This window comes from Xylocopa sonorina, chromosome 13 (genome assembly GCF_050948175.1).
Source record: "Xylocopa sonorina isolate GNS202 chromosome 13, iyXylSono1_principal, whole genome shotgun sequence".
Classification (NCBI taxonomy): domain Eukaryota; kingdom Metazoa; phylum Arthropoda; class Insecta; order Hymenoptera; family Apidae; genus Xylocopa; species Xylocopa sonorina.
This window is the reverse complement of record NC_135205.1, coordinates 2,762,770-2,780,468: the sequence shown is the minus strand read 5'-3', so window position 1 is coordinate 2,780,468 and position 17,699 is coordinate 2,762,770. Positions and strand designations below refer to the sequence as shown.

Sequence of the window (17,699 nt, the reverse complement as noted above, 5' to 3'; positions counted from 1 at the left end):
AGGGACGAGAGAATGCGAGAGAACATAAAAGAGAGATTGTATAAAGTTGATTTAATCCTGTCGATTGTTATTAATAATAAAGAATCGTAAATTTGTATAGATTTGATCTAATAAATAGAAGCTGCGCTTGATGGAAACATTTTAGTAAACCTATCAAGATTTTATATTATACAAAAGAAATCGCAATTTTTGAAAATACAATCCTTTTCTTTAATGCGTACAATTTGTTTTATCAATTTCGTTTACTGTTAATTAAACGTACTATTCATTTTACGCTTTGCTATAAGAATTTCTCTGATTCATTCTTATTGCTGAATACTTTTATTTATAACATAACGAGCTCTAAAATCCTTGTAATTCATACATACTACCACCAATGGCGTATCTATAATCGAACAAACGTATCCATTTGGACATTGATCTAGATGCTCACGTGAATGCGATCGAAATTACAGAATCTCGCATCATAAATGGAAAACTTTTCTTTTTTCTCCTTATTTATTTGAACAAGTGGTTCTAGTTTCGTTCGACCAAGCGTAATAAGTACCTATTTTAATAAATTGTAAACGTCTATAATTCTTTTATACAGCTATCGCATAACGTATATTCACGTAGGTTGTAATAAAGTTATGAAAATTTTCGTAGAGCGCAGTGATACGATAAAATATAACAAATTTCCAGTATGTATAATTTTTTCTTTGATTTGCAGAAATTTTGGTCGATTTTTTTTGGTCGATTCGTAGAAATTTCGCTTGGCGATGTTGGACGCATTGATTTTCATTGAGATGGGTGTTCTCAGTTCACGGTAGAGTCAGGTGGAATGGGAGACGTGTCCACAGTATATAAAAGAGCGATGCTACCGCGGATCAGCTTCTGAACTGGGGCTGATTTATTCGTTGGATTATTCCTATTGTTTTTCTAATTAGACAATACGAATTATCCTCGCAATGGCCCTCAGTCAGACAAGTGTGGTGAGTAATAAATATGAACTAGAGCAACGATTGATTAAAGGAACAGTTAATTCTAATCATCCTGATGACGACAATGACAAGTTTTATCGCTCGATTCTTTTTTTTGTCACTGTCATTATCATTGTTAACCTCGTCTTTGGTCCCTTCTACTCCGACGTAAAATGATTTTTTCGTCGGAGATTTTTCTTATGAAATTACAGTCTGTAACTTTTAACAGTTACAAAATGATAACAATCTAGGTTGCGATTGTTAAGATATCAGAATATCGTCAGCGCAAAATGTCGAATCAATTTGTTCCAGCTTTATTTGGATTCTCATTTTCAGACAAGTTTCTGCAAAGATTTTGCTCAAGGAATTTTAGGTTAGGATTGACTGCATTATTTTTTAACTGTTCTAATATCTTCTCACATTTTTTCTTTTTATCAATTCTATTTTACGGAAAAGTACATATTTCAAAGAATAATCGTGTCGCATGTCTTATAAATTAAAAGTAGAACGTTTCTAAATAAAGTAGCAAGAACTGTACGTAATGATATTATGAAAAATAATTTTGTTAAATAGTGATATATTGTACGGACTCTTGTAAGCGATGATATGAAAGTATTAAGATTTGTAAGGATAAACAATCTTTAATCGTAAATAAAACAGTTTCACAGGAAATGCAATAGAACGTAGATTATTCAAAGTATACTTAGGATACGCTATTAAAATAATCGAACAGCTTGGATGCTCGAGTAACTCTTTTTCTTAATGTTAATTACAGCTAAAACTATACAATACTGTGATAGAGGATGTTATATCGGGTGTAAGGGAATCGTTTATAGATGAAGGCGTAGATGAACAAGTACTACAAGAGCTCAAACAAATATGGGAAACCAAACTAATGTCAAGTAAAGCTGTTGAACTTAATCCAGATCCTCCAGAGCCTCAGGTTCCTCAAATAAATACGCACAAAACTATGCCTGTTAACAAAGGTATTCTATCTATTTGCTTCTTTTTGTAAAAATGTTATTACTTATTAATTACTAAAATGCTCTGTAATAAAATTTCTTATTGACAATTTAAAAAGTCTAGTTATAAGACTAACCATTAATTAATTATATTTTAGGTGTAAATATGGGAAATCATTTGGGTGGGGGAAATGCTGTTCAGCAGGCACCGCAACAGCAGCAGCAACAACCGCAACAACACCAAACTCCTCAACAGTCACAAACTCAGCCTCAATGCCATCCACCTACAACTGGCATACAACGCAATGATACGCCAGTACAGCAACTAGTAACACCACCATCAGCGGTGATAGATCGACAAGTACCTGTTCAAATAACATTGCCACCACAGACGGGAGTTCTGGATGCACCACTAAGAGTTTTGACTATTCAGGTCCCAGCATCTGCTATTCAAGGTATATTCACAGACCAAGCATTGATTCCATCCTATACACCTTCAAAGAGCTGATGCTCGTGTACAGAGAGTATACAAATATGCCCTGAAAAAAGTAGCGCATACATATAAAGAACATATGTGTACAAACCTAAAGCTTTAAGTTTCTGAGCTCGTTGTATATCAGCGTCGAAATATCAGAGCATTTCGTTTCGTTGTTTAATATTAACATATCGTTGATAGAAGGCATTCATTCATATTTCTTGCATATAAATACGCAATATACATATATACATTTGTACATTGTCATAATATGTGTGTTGAGAGAACAAAAATTATAATTTACAATTGTTAGTTTAATTCTATTTATATGGTTATAGGTAATCAGTTGCACACAATTTTGACGGGTCCAGTTATATCAGCTGCAATGGGATTACCAGCAAATCTGGCTTCGACATTGTTGCAACAACATGTCAATACTACACTTCAAGGTCAAGCAACACTGCCACCGCCCCAAGTTAGTTGGTTTCCCTAAGTTGTGTAAAATGCAAACAATGTTTCTCAGCAGTCTATCAAAAATCAAATGTTTAATAGAGATAATATATGAGCAAATTTATTCTTTATATTAGTTTTAAAATGTTAATTCTTTACTTTAGGGGCAGGCATTGGCTTCGTTACAAGTTAGTCAACCCCTTCAAGTTGTTACACCAAATGCAAACAATGTTTCTCAGCGGCCTGTTCAGAATCAGGTGGTTAATGGAAATAATATAATTACATTATATAAATATAATTATTTAATCATTTAATCTAAAAAAAAAAATTAATTTTGTGAATGTCTATTTTATGTATAACAAGTTGTTCACTTTTTATTCTGACAGATATATCAAATATCCAAGTATTAATATTTTCTATTACTTCATAAACAGAATAATATAGCACAATTAGATGGTCCACTTGGAGATTCCTCGGATGACGATGAAGAAGAGGAAGAAGAGGATAATGAGGATGAGGAAGAAGATCTTGATGACAAAGAGGAAGAAGAAAATGATGAAGCTGCAGCTAGGGAAGAGGTATCTTAAGTATATTGTTATATTATATATTTATATATTAGGAACTTAAGAAATAATTTATTTCAAACTTTAATCATTTAGGAACCATTGAATTCAGAAGATGATGTAACAGATGATGATCCAGCGGATCTTTTTGATACAGATAATGTTGTTGTGTGTCAGTATGACAAGGTACTTAATGATTTTACTCTAATATACTTATTGTTGAAAGTTATTAGAAAGGAATTGTTAATTGAAATAATGATTATTAATTTTAAATAATTTAACAAATTTTTAGATAACAAGGAGTAGAAATAAATGGAAATTCTACCTCAAAGACGGAATAATGAACCTTAGTGGTAAAGATTATGTTTTTCAAAAAATGAATGGTGATGCGGAATGGTAAACAATAATATATATATTATTTGTATAATATATATAGAATTATAAAGAAACTGAGCTGGTAATGTGTTCACGTGAAATTAGTATCATATTTGGAGAGCTAAATTTGCATTTAAAGAAATCCAATGATTTTCTGAAGGTGTTCAGGCTCGAATAACTTTCTTATTTCATTCAAATGAGAAAATGCATTGATATCTTAATTATGTAAATTAACTAAGAATTCTAAGTTTATTAAGAGCATAAATATTTATAATGTGCAAAAAACCTTGTGAACTGAATAATTAGAATTGCATTGCATAATAAAGAGCTCAATGATTATGTAAATTTGTATCCCAATTTGAAAAGTGAATTTTTTTCACGTGAACTTCTTGTGTAAATAGAATTTAAGGGATTACAATCTACTATAAATATGTGATGTTCTTAAAAATAAATGTGTCTTATACTGTTAAAAACCTTAATATATAATATTTTCCATAAGAGATTATACATTGTTAATAATGTATAATTATTTTCCCTCTTCTAATTGATTTTGTACAATGTTATATTTTTTGCACAATTATGCGAAATATTTGCACTATTTAAATAGAAGAAATGCCATATAATTTTTCATCAAAATTAACTTATTTAAATTAGAAAACTCAATGTTTTTTGTTTTAATTGTTGTCTTCTAGTTCACTAACAATTCGTGGAACTTCCTGTAATAGTTCATCTACACTTATTTTAAAATTTTTATCTAACCAAATATCTTTCAATTTTCTAATAACAGTACCCATCATCGTTCTTTTTGTTACATATTGTTGTAGCATGTATCCCGTAATTGGAAATCTGAAAATATATTAAAATATGTAACACAGTTAAATTAAAATATATGAAAGGAAAGATTAGAGCATTTACGTCTTTTTCACCATAATTATAATACACATAAGTGAAAGTAATGTTATCACAATACCTTGGAATAACTGTCTTTCGTATATCTTCAGCAAGACTAAACTGTTGTTTACATTTTAACAATTCACAAATGTAGCTTCTTAAATTAGAAACATTTCCTTTATAATGAATAAGAATTCTTTTATAAAATCTTAGAAGATCTGTCGAGGGTTTATCTTCCCAATATCTAACTATAAATAAAGCTAAATCTCTTTCGTATGCAGAAAATTTTAATCTCTTATGAACTTTAAGTACTTCATCCTCATTTTTCAGCATTACAGCAAGTAAAGTAATCGGTTGTAAGGAGATGTTATTTTTTTTAGATATATCGCAAACAGATATAAAGTTTTCTATATTTAGCTTTTCCGGAAGACCAACATATCTAAAAAGCAATTTGATTTGTATAGATTAATCGTATATTTACTACTTTCTCAGTTTATTTGCCGTAACATTTACTATGCCTTTTAAATCATTGTTACCTTGCAATGTCACATTCCAACATTTTTAAAGTTAATTCTTTAACATAATTTCCAGAAAGAATTTTTGACCATTCACTCCAGATTCTTTCACCGGATATACCTTCCAATCCATTTATATTTTCTTTTATTGCTATAATTATTTGTTCATCATGAGTATCCGGTTGTTCTGCAATTCGTCCATAAAATCGGAAATACCTATACAACATTCATGTTTCAAACAAAAGGACAACAGTAATGGAATAATAATGTTAACTTATTTAATGTAAATATGTGTAAATTATTAATTATCTAGAAAACTAATGAATTACCTTAAAATTCGAAGGTAATCTTCCTGAATTCTACATGTTGGATTACCGACAAAAGCAACTCTTCTTTCTTGTAAATCGTCATAACCAAAGAAATAATCATATACTCTTCCCTCAAGATCGAGAAACATGGAATTTATTGTAAGATCTCTACGAAGTGCATCCAATTTCCAATCTTTTGTAAATTGAACTTTAGCGTGTCTACCATTGGTATGCGTGTCAATTCTAAGTGTAGTTATTTCAAAATTTTCTTTATCGTTTATTCTTGCAGTAATCGTGCCTAAAAGTGTTTTTATTGAATATTTCACTTTAATCGTGATAATAAATATTACATGTTTAAATTTACCATGCTTTTCTCCTTTATTATTAATCATTCTGACTTCCGCTTCTTCAAACATGTTTTTCATTTCATCCGGAGTGGCATCTGTCGCAAAATCTAAATCTGTTGGTTTTATATCCATCAAAATATCTCTAACGGCACCGCCAGCAATTTTTAGCTCATAATTATGCTTTTTAAATAGTTCTGTTAAGTTCTCCAATTCTGGTGTAAATATCGAATTAAATAACTGGTTGTCCAATTTTTTGATTATTGGATCAGATCTGCTTGGTGGCATTACTTCATCTTTCATGATGACTTTTTGCCAAGATTGATAGGTCCTCAAACAATTCTGCATTAATATTATTTACATAAAATAGATATTCATTAATATATTTTACACACAATTGAAATCATTAATAAATGACTCTATTTTAAATAAAATAAATCTATCCATGGAAATGTTCATGTTAATGGTTTCAGAATACAAAATTCTAATGTCAACTTTTGTACAGAAATATATTCTTACGTATATAATATACTTACTTTCAAAAGATAACGGAAGGAATTACAATTCACACGAGGCAAAATTATCAGCATTGTTTAAAATCCTCTAAACACAAGCATTGCTGATAATTTCATTTCCAAATATTTTATAGGTTAGATCCAAATCAAACACAATTCGGAAACATAAGAAATATTTAAATCCATTTTAAAAATATAACTATACTCGCACAATTTAACAAAGAAACTGTTGAAACTTCTGTTTTTTATGAATTGTTATTTCAATTAAATCTAATTAAGTAAACGTACTAACAACGGTGAAGACATAACCTATACATAAACGAGAGAGCTCACAAGTGAGGCGGACATTTAAATGGCGTTGCGATCGCTCACTTAGGACGCGCATGCGCACTGAATTTTTGATAACGCGCATCAAAGGTGTCTGCAGGTTTCATTTACTGTATGCTACGAGTTAGATTGGCAAGAGTGTTCGAATTACATCTAAGGCAGGTTTCCGTCTCTAATCGGAATTACGCAAGCAGTTACACATCCTTACCCTCGAATTCGTTGAGCTTTCAGTGAAATTACGTGAAAAATGTTGCGATTCGTGGGAAGGCAAGCAACTAATGTTGTAAGAAATTCAATAATTCCACGGACAGCCTCTGGGATTCAAAATGCACGAGCTGCGCACGATGGACCCCTAGAAGACGAAGAACAATTTAACAGCAAATACGTTCAGTACTTGAACCGTCCAGATATCGATCACTGGGAAATTCGTTCAGTTATGAACAAATTAGCTGGTTAGGAAATTTACAATTATCTTTTTATTGTACGTCTAAAATCATCGTTCATTCGTGACGGACGTTGTGGTCGAATTTTTAATCACAATCGTCCTCGATTAAATGGAAGTAAAACAATAACGTTGTGCTCGAAAATGATTCTGTTTGGATGTCTCATTTTCATTTATTTAAACAGTACGGTAGAATAACTACTATTATAACGATGGTCATAACAATTATTGCTTTTTCAGGTATGGATCTTGTGCCTGACCCAACTATCATTTGTGCGGCATTCAGAGCATGCAGACGATTGAACGATTTCGCTCTTACCATCCGGATTTTAGAATTTGTGAAAGATAAATGCGGAAATAAAGTTAACGAGATTTATCCCTACATTATGCAAGAAATTAAACCCACTATGGACGAATTAGGTATCACCACACTGGAAGAGCTTGGTTACGATAAACCTGAACTAGCACTTCAGTCTGTTGACGATATACATCAGTAAAGTTATTTATTTAATGTTGATAGTATTTGTGCATAGAGGTGCTTTTCGATGAACTTTCGACAGGTAAACGGATGGACAGTTTCTTTTCTTTAATCAGGATCAATTAATATCAACTGTCACTGCATCTGTTATTATACATTGTTTTAAATAAATATTTATCATTGTATGTCAAACTTGTTCTATATGTAAAGCACACGTTATCATTGAATGAAAATGAAAATATAGAAAACGAATTGGTACTTATGTAATTTCATTCAAGATCATTTAGATTAACAAAACAAAATGATATGTACGCATTATATTTCAATTGCAACTTCCATTGGTTCTTTATGTTGCATCTAAATTCTGAATATTTTTTCTTTTTTGTCAGTTTTTTTTTCCTTTTTCTTTGTTTTTACATCAAAAGTAACCAAAGCAGAAAGGTGACACAACAACGACATATGTACAAATTACATTGTAAGATACACAGTGATAAAGTCATGTACACGTACATCTATAATTATCTAAAATGGTATTACATTTTTTTTTTCTTCTTTGAATGTCATTAAACTTAATTTATCTTCCATGTGATCTGTTACAAACGAGAACGAAAAGTACAACATGGTCTTACATGTGGGAGTATCAATATATTACATTTTGTATGTAATCGCCATAGTTTTAAAAAACAATGTAACAATTAATATCTAGCCTTCGTGAACTGTTCTACCAATAATTATATTAAATTTAACTACTTTCTTCTATAATGTTATATAAAAACCTTTTTTTATTTTTGGTGTTGTTCATACCTGGTGTCGAGGGCAGTTTGTTGTTTCAATGTTACGACTCTGCTCCTGACATACGCTTTTTTTTTTCAAAGAGAAGAGTGTACTACACATCTACAGGAACTTCATCCATGATAAAGACACGTGTACTAATAAACGTTAAACTAAATCAGTATCACAAACTCGTAATTAAATTCATCTGCAAGCTAGGTAATGTATAATAGTAATGCACACAAGTTAGTACGTATAAGATACTAAAAAGTATAAAAATTGTAAATAAGATCGTTAAAGTAACAAAAAGATCATTCTCAAAAAGAGTCAATCACACATCCTCGCAAAACTTGACACCGCAACATTGAAACAAGATTGCACAGAAAAATAACATTTTTCCTAACTTTAGATATATATATATGTATATATATATATTATGTATAAAAGTGAGTTGGCATTTAAATGCATGGAAACATTTCGGTTTTCTTTTCCTTTTCATTAATAACAAAAATAAATACATTTTAGATTACCTGAAAAATAAAAGATAAAGAACAATACATGATTCTTCATTCCTACATTCTGTAACATTAAGAAAGTGAAACAGAATTATGAAAACAAAATTAGTGTCTATTCTTTTCTGTACGAATTATATAGTGTTCTTTATAGCATCATTTAAAAAATAATTCCCTAATACAACATAGTAATAATACGATAAAATTAATTTATGTTTTATGGGTGTGCATTGAGACTTCAAATCCATGTCTTATTTTTCAAAAAATTATGCCTTATAGCCTATTTGTACCCGTCAGAAATGCTTAACTTTTTTTTTTCTCATTTACCGCTACTATCGATCATTAATGTATATTAATATGTATCGTTATATGTCTCTATCACGCCAAAAAAAGACTCGGTTTTTATATCTCAATTTATCATAAAAATAGGCTACATGTTTCTTCCCTTAATTTGATAGCCAAATTTAGTTAAATCAAAATTCCAATACCATGAAATGTGTAGGGTCGATTACTCTTCATTGTATCATAAAAAGATTCTCCACATTTCATTATAAGTTCTAAAATTCTAAGAAAAATTGAATGTTACTAATCCACGAAAAAATGTTTTTCACCTAAAAAAAGAAAAAAAAACTCTCATTAATGAATTCAACGAATGAGTTCGCTATGAATTACATACTGTTTACAACATCAACTCGTTTGATTAATTCCTCTCGGATTATCGACTTGATATAATTAAATTATATAACTCATTTTAAAAAATACGCTCGCGAAAAATAATTGAACGGAAATCTAAAATTCTTTGGTATATCGATCGTTCTTAAAGACCCGATACTAAGACTAGACGAAAATATTCGTATCCGTGTTTCGCAAATCTGGAAAATGTTGTATCCCCCAGATCGTTGATACTGTCGTTATAAATATATCGATGAAACTTGTCGATTCCACGATTCACGTTCATCGAGTGTGGTAGTACTTTCTAAAAATTAGTAGTATCCTTCGAGAAATTGAATTACAAGTGAATACTTCTAAGTGTCTACAATGAATCTTGAATACAAATATGATTACATTCAAGTCCAATGAGTCGTCGAGCATTCAATCATTCTTTTTCACTCTTCAAACATATTCGTCGTTTCGCGTTTATTTTATTCCCTTTTTTACTGTTTCTCTCTAACAAGAGAGCACACTATACGATGATTCGGAAAAGACACAATCATTTCCCCTTAATAATTAATAACACATATCATTTCTAATACTCTCTCACTCTTTCTCTTATGAACACCACTAAATGTGCACCTGTCGCATTTTGGTGTTAACATAAAAGCATTCGTATTAACTATGGTAAAACGGTTTATTCTGGACTAGAGACGGTTTGTTGTTGTTGACTGTCCTCGTCTTTCACAACTTCAGCCTGCATGGCCTTCGTTAGGACGTTGGCGTCCTTCAACGATATCACTTGAAGAACTTGATGTTCACCCGCTGCATTTATCATAGTCATTGGATGCCCCTGAAGGGTGACAGCCTCGATGCTAGCTTCCCCGTTTCCAGGCTCAACTTTTGGGACTTGAACCATCGGCGTCACTACTTGCATCGTACCGTCACTTTGAATATTGGCAACCATAGTTTGATACATACTAGCAGATACTGGTACTGTTATTACCCCTGATACGGAAACAGGATAGCCTGAAACAGAGAATTAACTGTCCTGTGTTCTGCCCCTAACCAGGCATCTTTCTGTATAGCAAACTGGGAATTAGAAAATAAAAACTCGGTCATCCGGAAAGCATTTATACCCGTACATGTATCCTTAGTCGATTATGTATCTTTATTTCTAGAATATAAATTCTACAACTTTGAGTTTTTTTTTGGACTTGTTTCGCGTTCATGCTACCAGTTTACAATACAGCCAAGCATTTAATAACTACACGATTTCTCTAGAGCTTAAACGATAGGTCAATTTTAATATTGTACTGTATAAAAAGAAAAACCGACGGGTGTGCTAAAGAAAAGTAGATATACTTACTATATAATGTCAAGTGTTTAATTTCATTTTAAATCAAGACTTATTTCGTTACAATTTTTAGCGTTATCTTATTTTCTGGCACACACCCTTTCAATGTAATACCATTAATGTGCAAACGTAATTCACATCTACGCTTCAGAGAAAATAAGGCATTAATAAAAAGCAACAAATGTTTAAGCCATTCCAATAAGATCAAGATGGATGTGCGCAAATTATATAAAGTACAATTTCTTCTTCTGTTTAACATAATTTATTTCGAATAAATTAAGATGTAACGATCGCGCGAGTAGCTTAAACAAAGGCTGCTGAATATACAACAACTATAAAATAATAAAAACATCAACAAAAAATACTCTATGTACAGCAGTTTTATTTCTCTTTTGTTTTTTTTAATTAAAGTAAATAACCAATTTTTCGGTAGTAATGGTAAGTAGTGATTGTAGAACAGGGACAGGTTCTCCTTTTTTTGATACCTTCCTTTATTTTCTCGTTAAATTTAAAATCTTAAGAATCCATGGGAATTAATTCGATTTTAACCCGTTTATATTACGTCTTACGCATTTTAAAATGTTATGGAATCTGATGATCTGTTTTTACTCAGAGGAGTACAAACTACACATGCAACACTTACGTATATAAATGTATTGTTTTTTTTCGATTAGATTTATCTTAATGATTTTAAAAAGAAACGTATGTACATGCATATACATATCAATTTAATTTTACCACTTGTTCATCTCCCTCTAAAAAAAAAAAAAAAGTTCGATCTCGTCATCTCAAAAAGAGAATAGTCTAACGTACACAAACACATACAAAACAACACAACATTCAGAGCGATCTAGATATCTTTTCTAGACTCTTTTATTTTTATCACGCGACATTTGAACGTGAATTAATTCGTAAAAATCAGTACGTCATAAATATTTGTGCTCTGAACGGTTCCCCTGATTGATTTCTCACGCATGTATATCATGGATTCTTAAAGAGAAAATTAAAATAAAGCTGTGCATAGCTCCGTGAGTGAAATTGCGTATGTACAGTACCAAAAGAAAAAAAAAAAAGAAATAACTAATCGATATTCTACTTTCGTTGTACAAAGTAGTAGAACACGTAGGTATTTTTCTTGAATGGAGCGTAGCAGACAGCATGCAAAACAACAAAGGACTCCTCGGGGCCAGTAAAAATGTGAATTCACTGTTCAAGTAGCTCCTGGCCGGCGACGGTGCAGAGCCTATAGAAAACTGTTTTACCGTGTCCGTCTTCTCCTGTGAGAATGATCTGACCGTCTTGACCTAACGTCGCTTCTGTAACACTGTTCAGGTCGACAGCGACGCTAGCACCTTCCGCGCCGCCTGCTACTTCAGCAAGTGCTTGAACTTCCCCTTGACTCGTGTGGATCTGTATATGAATGAAAGTTTAGACTCTTATTCACTATTCTATTCCTATTCTATTCGCAAACTAAAAACGTAATTTGTCATAACTTACGGTAGCAACACCTTGAACTTGAGCTGTTGTGCCATCTGGTAACGTAATTATTGGATTACTAGGATCGACTTGAATGATGGACACAGTGCCATCAGCATTCGATATTGTTTGTAAAACTGCTGTTGGATACTGGGCTGTCATCTGAAACGTAACGGTATACTGTTAATTGCAACGTTTTGTTTTCCTTTCAATAGTAAAGAATGTAAAACATGCGGCGCAACTGAAAAATAACAAGAATGTTGCGTATAAAATATGAAATAAAATTTATTTTCAGAATATGACCATAACGATTATAAAAAGAAAAGATAGATCAAACTCAAATAAGGGAAACCAAACACGTGAACATAAACGCAAGTTACGCGTAAAGGAATTTCAAATTCTAATTATTCTGAATACAGAATCAGAATTTAAAAAAAACATCATGATCTTATAAAATTGATACACAATTGAAGAGGTGTAAAATCGTATAAAATAACTCAACATATTCGATCATGTTGTTTCGTTTAATTCTTCTTTCTTTTTGTACTCTATCCACTCCCACCTGAGTGGCAGTGGCAAGAGCTGTAGGAGACGCGGCAATGATTTGTGCTGGCGAAGAGTTTCCCTTAGATGAATCCGTGCTGCTGAGACGAACAACTCCCACCGTCTGTTGTTGTTGTTGGGACTGTCCACCTTGACCTTGACTGGATGAATGCGATGGGTGTGACGAAGAATGAGGGGTCGACTGTTGTATTAGTACGTTTGATTTGTCATCTTCTTCACTGAACGCGGGCAGAAGATCTTCTCTTCCGTGAAATTTATAACAATTTATTACAATTTGCCTTAATGCGTGGGTCCAAGAGATCTAAAAAGAATACAGTAAAAACAACCATTAAGTAATTAAGAAAATTATTGTTCCGTAAACTGGAGAAGCAATTTAGAAATGTATACTCTGAGCAAAAACTGTAAAAATTCAGTCTCTGTTGTTTTCTAGAAAATAAGAAAACAGAAATTTACATCTTCGTAAAATTCTGCGTTTGATTACATTGATAAATATTTACTACTAGGTATTTTAACTTATAATCACATTATGTCGCTTTCATCAACTAAAAATTCTAAAAACCATAAGAAAGCGCAAAATCTATCAAAGATGGAGTTTCAATTTCTCCTTCGTAGCCTCAAATTTTTAATGATATTTACAAACCTTCTGCTTCTCATCCTCGGACCTCGCATCCATACGCACATTTGCCCAAGGTAGTTCCTTCGGCCACCACGGTGGCCGCGTACTATCTCTTCCCCAACCAGGTTTACCCCTGCCTGTAGAATACTTTAACATTAACGGGATAAAAGCTCTGAGTTGAGCTTGCGTCATTTTTTCCACGGGTGTAGGTATGCCATCTATTATAAGAGGCGGTAATTCGTATAAAGATGGATCGTCCTGTACTGGCGGCGGGGCTTGTTGTGCGAGCGCGTTCTCAAGTTCTTCCATTATAACAGACCTTAAATTTTTTACTACATCTTCTAACGGTTTCGCACCGAATACTTTATAACTACTGTTTGGCTTTCCTGGTGTAGCTACTAATACTACTGCTTGTTGTCCAACTCGCGTCGCGAATTCATCTATGGTTTGCTGTAATGATACACGTGTCATATTAATATAGACGTGTGCAACTTAATGTACATAATTACAATAATATGTTTAATTTGTAAAAATATAGTAACATATATGCTTACTCTGAGTTTTCTTAAAAGTCTGTTCTGCTGTCTCTTTCTAATGCTTGGATTTGTTTCGAAACTATGAGGTCGTTTCCTTTTCTTCGCTGAGACTATGGCGGCGGCTGCGGCTACGCCAACAGGCCCTAAATTGTGCATATTATTAACCATATGTTTTCTAATTTTGCAGTCCCACACCAAATAAAATGTCAGTGAAATATTGAAATTTTTATTGCTCTGTAACATTTATTTTCGAAATAATTTAATTAATATTTATTCATTTATATATATTTTACTGACATTATTAACACATATATCTTTAGTTTAGTTCATTCAAAACATAAGAGATGCAAAAGCAGTAGTGATGAAACATGCTTGATATATCCAAGAATATATTATAAGCATAAATTTAAATTAAATCGATGTATGTGTAAAATCAAAAAGATTGCATTTAATAGCAATAATATAGAAATGACATATATAATATATTCTTGAATTTTTCCTTGGGCAAGATGAAAATGAATATCTACAAAATATTACATTGTACTATAACATATGGAAATGCTAAACAAAAAAAAATAAAAGTTTACGGCACAAAATGAAACACAAATCTAAATAACGAACATTGAATTAATATTAAAGCTGTGATGATTTAACGAACACCAAAAGAATGATACATGTATAGTATTAAATACGGCAAATAAAAATGACATATAAAAATGTGAAATTTAAAAATATAAAAACCAGTATTTCACTTTCAATGTGTACATTGAATATTAAAAGCATGAAGCGAATAATAATATAGCATATAAAATAAAGTGAAATGTATTCAATAATAATAATAATTTGTTTTTTTTTTCATGATTTCATGATATATCTCCCTATTGCACTATTTTAAAGTATAAAATTAGAATGATTAAAAAAAAAAGAAAAAGAAAAGAAAACAAACTCTCATGCTGCACTGTCAATGACATAAATGCTAAAAACAATAAACTTATCTGTTTGCTTTTAAATGATGTAAGAGAAACACAAGTAACTAAAAGTGTTAATGATATTAGGTGTCCTTAGAGTCATTTCATGTGTATCTAAACTGATTAAGTTATCAGATTACATGTTATCATTGGCAGGCAGTATTCACTCCTCTATCTTTCTATTCATCGCGAATCAAGTAACTTTAAGTCAAATCAATGTGACTATCATAATGTTATATGCAGAGCATAATGTCACTACTTATGTTTAAAAGAATTCAAAGAATTTTACATATTATACAAATTAATTTGTGTATTTTTTAACAAACAGAAATATAATTTATGAAATCCTTTACTTATTATTTTTTTATACCTATCTACTTATGGAAATTGATCATTTAACATTATTGGTGCATCCTGTATGTTACTTTCCTTTGAAAAATGAGAATGATTAGAACATAAATAACTCAAAAGGTGAAAAAGCAAAAAAATGGAAATCACCATTAGCGTGTTTGATTTGCCAACCTGCAGCGGCGAGCTGGGCCGTGACGTCATCATCCATAGCAGCTGTCAGGAGGTCACCATCTTCGTACGTTTCAGATCCGCTACTTGGCTCATCATCGTCATCATCTGAGATTCTGTCCATGGTGCCAGATTCTGCACTAGGCAGAGATACCATCTTCTTATCCTCGTCGCCCGTCTTGTCCTTGATTATATTGCAATGCCCCGTCAAAGCAGATGTCAATCTTTGAGTTTTGGTTTTCCTTCTACATCACATTCACCTATATTAAAAGAAACAAGCTTATATGAACGAGAAACCTTTTATTGTAAATATATAATTCGATAAGAGAAAATAGATATTTAAATAAAATCTATACTTTGTAATTTTCTCAATTACTTGTTACAGAGATCCATTAATTTCGCAAAGAAAAATTATTTAATTATACGTAGAAGATATTTTTCTCCAATCGAATATCTTTTTCATTCTGTATAACAAAAAACAATTAATATCAAAATTAAACTATTCTACCAGTATATTTCATAAGTGATAACACTATTAAAATAGACATATATCTAGCAATAAAAAAATAATGAAATTGATAAAGTTAAAATAAAATGACTACATTAAGGTAGTATGTTAAGAGCAACCAAAACAAATGGTAGCACCATCTATATAACATAAATATGTAGTTTTATTCCATATTGTGCGTTCATATATATGAATAAAAAGGTAGAAGAAATAACAATGTGATAAGTTGCATCTGTAAGCATTGATAACTGTTATGTAGTTTTTCACAGGTAGAAAACTATATACCGCATGGCAAAGATAAAGTATAATAAATAAAAATCGAAGATAATAATACTACATACGGGGTGAATGTTATAAAGAAAAACTTAAGAAAAACAATTTCAGGCGGAAATGTTTCCCGCGCGTACGCTTGGGAGCCGCGCACACGCATCTTGGAACGCAAGATATACGCGGCAGGGAAAAAAACCTCGTGAAGACGGAGAGCTCGTGAAGACGTAACGGGAACGGCGACGTCGTGGCCGTGGCCCGTGCATAGACATAGGATATTCGTGCGGCACGGACGAATCGTGGCGGGCCGGCGTTAAACTCGACATGACAGCGAAGAGCATCGATAGATTCGGCGGATGAATTTGACAGACGACAGACCGTCGACGGCGGACGGGCAGTTAAGAAGGCTGGTAAGAGCGTGGCTTGGCAAAGCGTGACGAGATATGAGAACAGAGAGAGAGGATGCGCCAAGCCGCGCACACGGCGCGTTTATTTGGTGATACTTGGGGGGGCAATGAAAATGCGCAGGGCACACGCAAAAGAGACCACCTCCGGGGCCGCAAAGCTCATGACCGCGGTACCGCGGAGCCATGGAGCAGGCCCAGTGAAAATCGCGAGTTGCGTACGCACCTTGTGTGTCCCGTGAGTGGTCACCCGATCAGGGAGGGCTCAGGGTTTTCGCGTCTGCGGGGAGGCCGCCGTCGGCTACGCTCTCTCACCACGCCCTACGCTCGCGTCTCGCGGTCATCTCGCCACCCGTGTGAAACGCTCATCCGCACAACACCACCACCGTGAGGCTAGCACGCGACCTTCTATCTCACCGCTTGTAAGTCGCGTATATGTCGCGCCACGCCACAACACGCACAACAGCCGCCATAGACACCATGGCCAGTTTCGCCAGCAGGCGTATCGATCGGCTACGCGGCCCTCCATCTCCACCACAACAAACGCGGCAGCGAGGCGGCCATTTTGAGCGAGCCTGCGCGGTGCACTCCAAGCAGACGATGCGAAATTGCCCTTATTTCGCGAATGCGCAACACCCGCGCATCGCCCGGGCCCTCAACGATCACTTACGTGCTAATAACGCACCGATACTTATTCGGCACTCACCGATTTCTCGTGAAAATCCAGAAAAGGGTACCAGCGACCACGGAAACACGAACACCATATACATGTATACGGGTCTGGAATAACGTGATTGGCCAGTACCACTGGGGTACGCGTTATGGCGTCCATCCGATGTACGTTCTTATTGGACCCTGAAACACGTGACTCCTGTTCTTAGCGTCCCTGGAACAATGTTACTCAAACTCGGCCTAACCTAAACTTGTACACCTGAAATTTAGCCAG

General features: G+C 33.3%; 4 protein-coding genes across 8 annotated transcripts; 2 read left to right on the top strand and 2 right to left on the bottom strand.

The window, feature by feature from the left end:
- The first annotated feature begins 797 nt into the window (after positions 1 to 797).
- Tfiia-l (transcription factor IIA L) lies at positions 798 to 4,257 on the top strand. Its single transcript, XM_076906163.1, has 8 exons — positions 798 to 971; positions 1,735 to 1,945; positions 2,080 to 2,376; positions 2,735 to 2,871; positions 3,011 to 3,103; positions 3,281 to 3,424; positions 3,506 to 3,595; positions 3,702 to 4,257. Exons 1-8 carry the CDS (start codon positions 948 to 950, stop codon positions 3,807 to 3,809), a joined length of 1,104 nt encoding a protein of 367 aa, XP_076762278.1. The 5' UTR covers positions 798 to 947; the 3' UTR covers positions 3,810 to 4,257.
- LOC143430152 (CCA tRNA nucleotidyltransferase 1, mitochondrial) lies at positions 3,948 to 6,447 on the bottom strand. Its single transcript, XM_076906162.1, has 6 exons — positions 6,379 to 6,447; positions 5,863 to 6,184; positions 5,520 to 5,796; positions 5,212 to 5,406; positions 4,755 to 5,114; positions 3,948 to 4,630 (listed from the first exon to the last, which is right to left on the bottom strand). Exons 1-6 carry the CDS (start codon positions 6,430 to 6,432, stop codon positions 4,459 to 4,461), a joined length of 1,380 nt encoding a protein of 459 aa, XP_076762277.1. The 5' UTR covers positions 6,433 to 6,447; the 3' UTR covers positions 3,948 to 4,458.
- Positions 6,448 to 6,810: 363 nt separating this feature from the next.
- Cox5a (Cytochrome c oxidase subunit 5A) lies at positions 6,811 to 7,789 on the top strand. Its single transcript, XM_076906470.1, has 2 exons — positions 6,811 to 7,136; positions 7,367 to 7,789. Exons 1-2 carry the CDS (start codon positions 6,932 to 6,934, stop codon positions 7,621 to 7,623), a joined length of 462 nt encoding a protein of 153 aa, XP_076762585.1. The 5' UTR covers positions 6,811 to 6,931; the 3' UTR covers positions 7,624 to 7,789.
- Ewg (DNA-binding protein Ewg) lies at positions 7,673 to 17,614 on the bottom strand. Of its 5 annotated transcripts, none has more exons than XM_076906430.1 (8): positions 17,460 to 17,614; positions 15,554 to 15,834; positions 14,106 to 14,230; positions 13,576 to 14,001; positions 12,934 to 13,236; positions 12,393 to 12,533; positions 12,158 to 12,305; positions 7,673 to 10,567 (listed from the first exon to the last, which is right to left on the bottom strand). In XM_076906430.1, exons 2-8 carry the CDS (start codon positions 15,729 to 15,731, stop codon positions 10,236 to 10,238), a joined length of 1,653 nt encoding a protein of 550 aa, XP_076762545.1. In that variant the 5' UTR covers positions 15,732 to 15,834; positions 17,460 to 17,614; the 3' UTR covers positions 7,673 to 10,235. The 5 variants fall into 5 exon arrangements, with proteins under 5 accessions (XP_076762545.1, XP_076762543.1, XP_076762548.1 ...); XM_076906428.1 differs by lacking the exon at positions 17,460 to 17,614 and adding an exon at positions 16,980 to 17,118; XM_076906433.1 differs by lacking the exon at positions 17,460 to 17,614 and adding an exon at positions 16,980 to 17,118 and having other exon boundaries at positions 13,036 to 13,236.
- Positions 17,615 to 17,699: the final 85 nt, after the last annotated feature.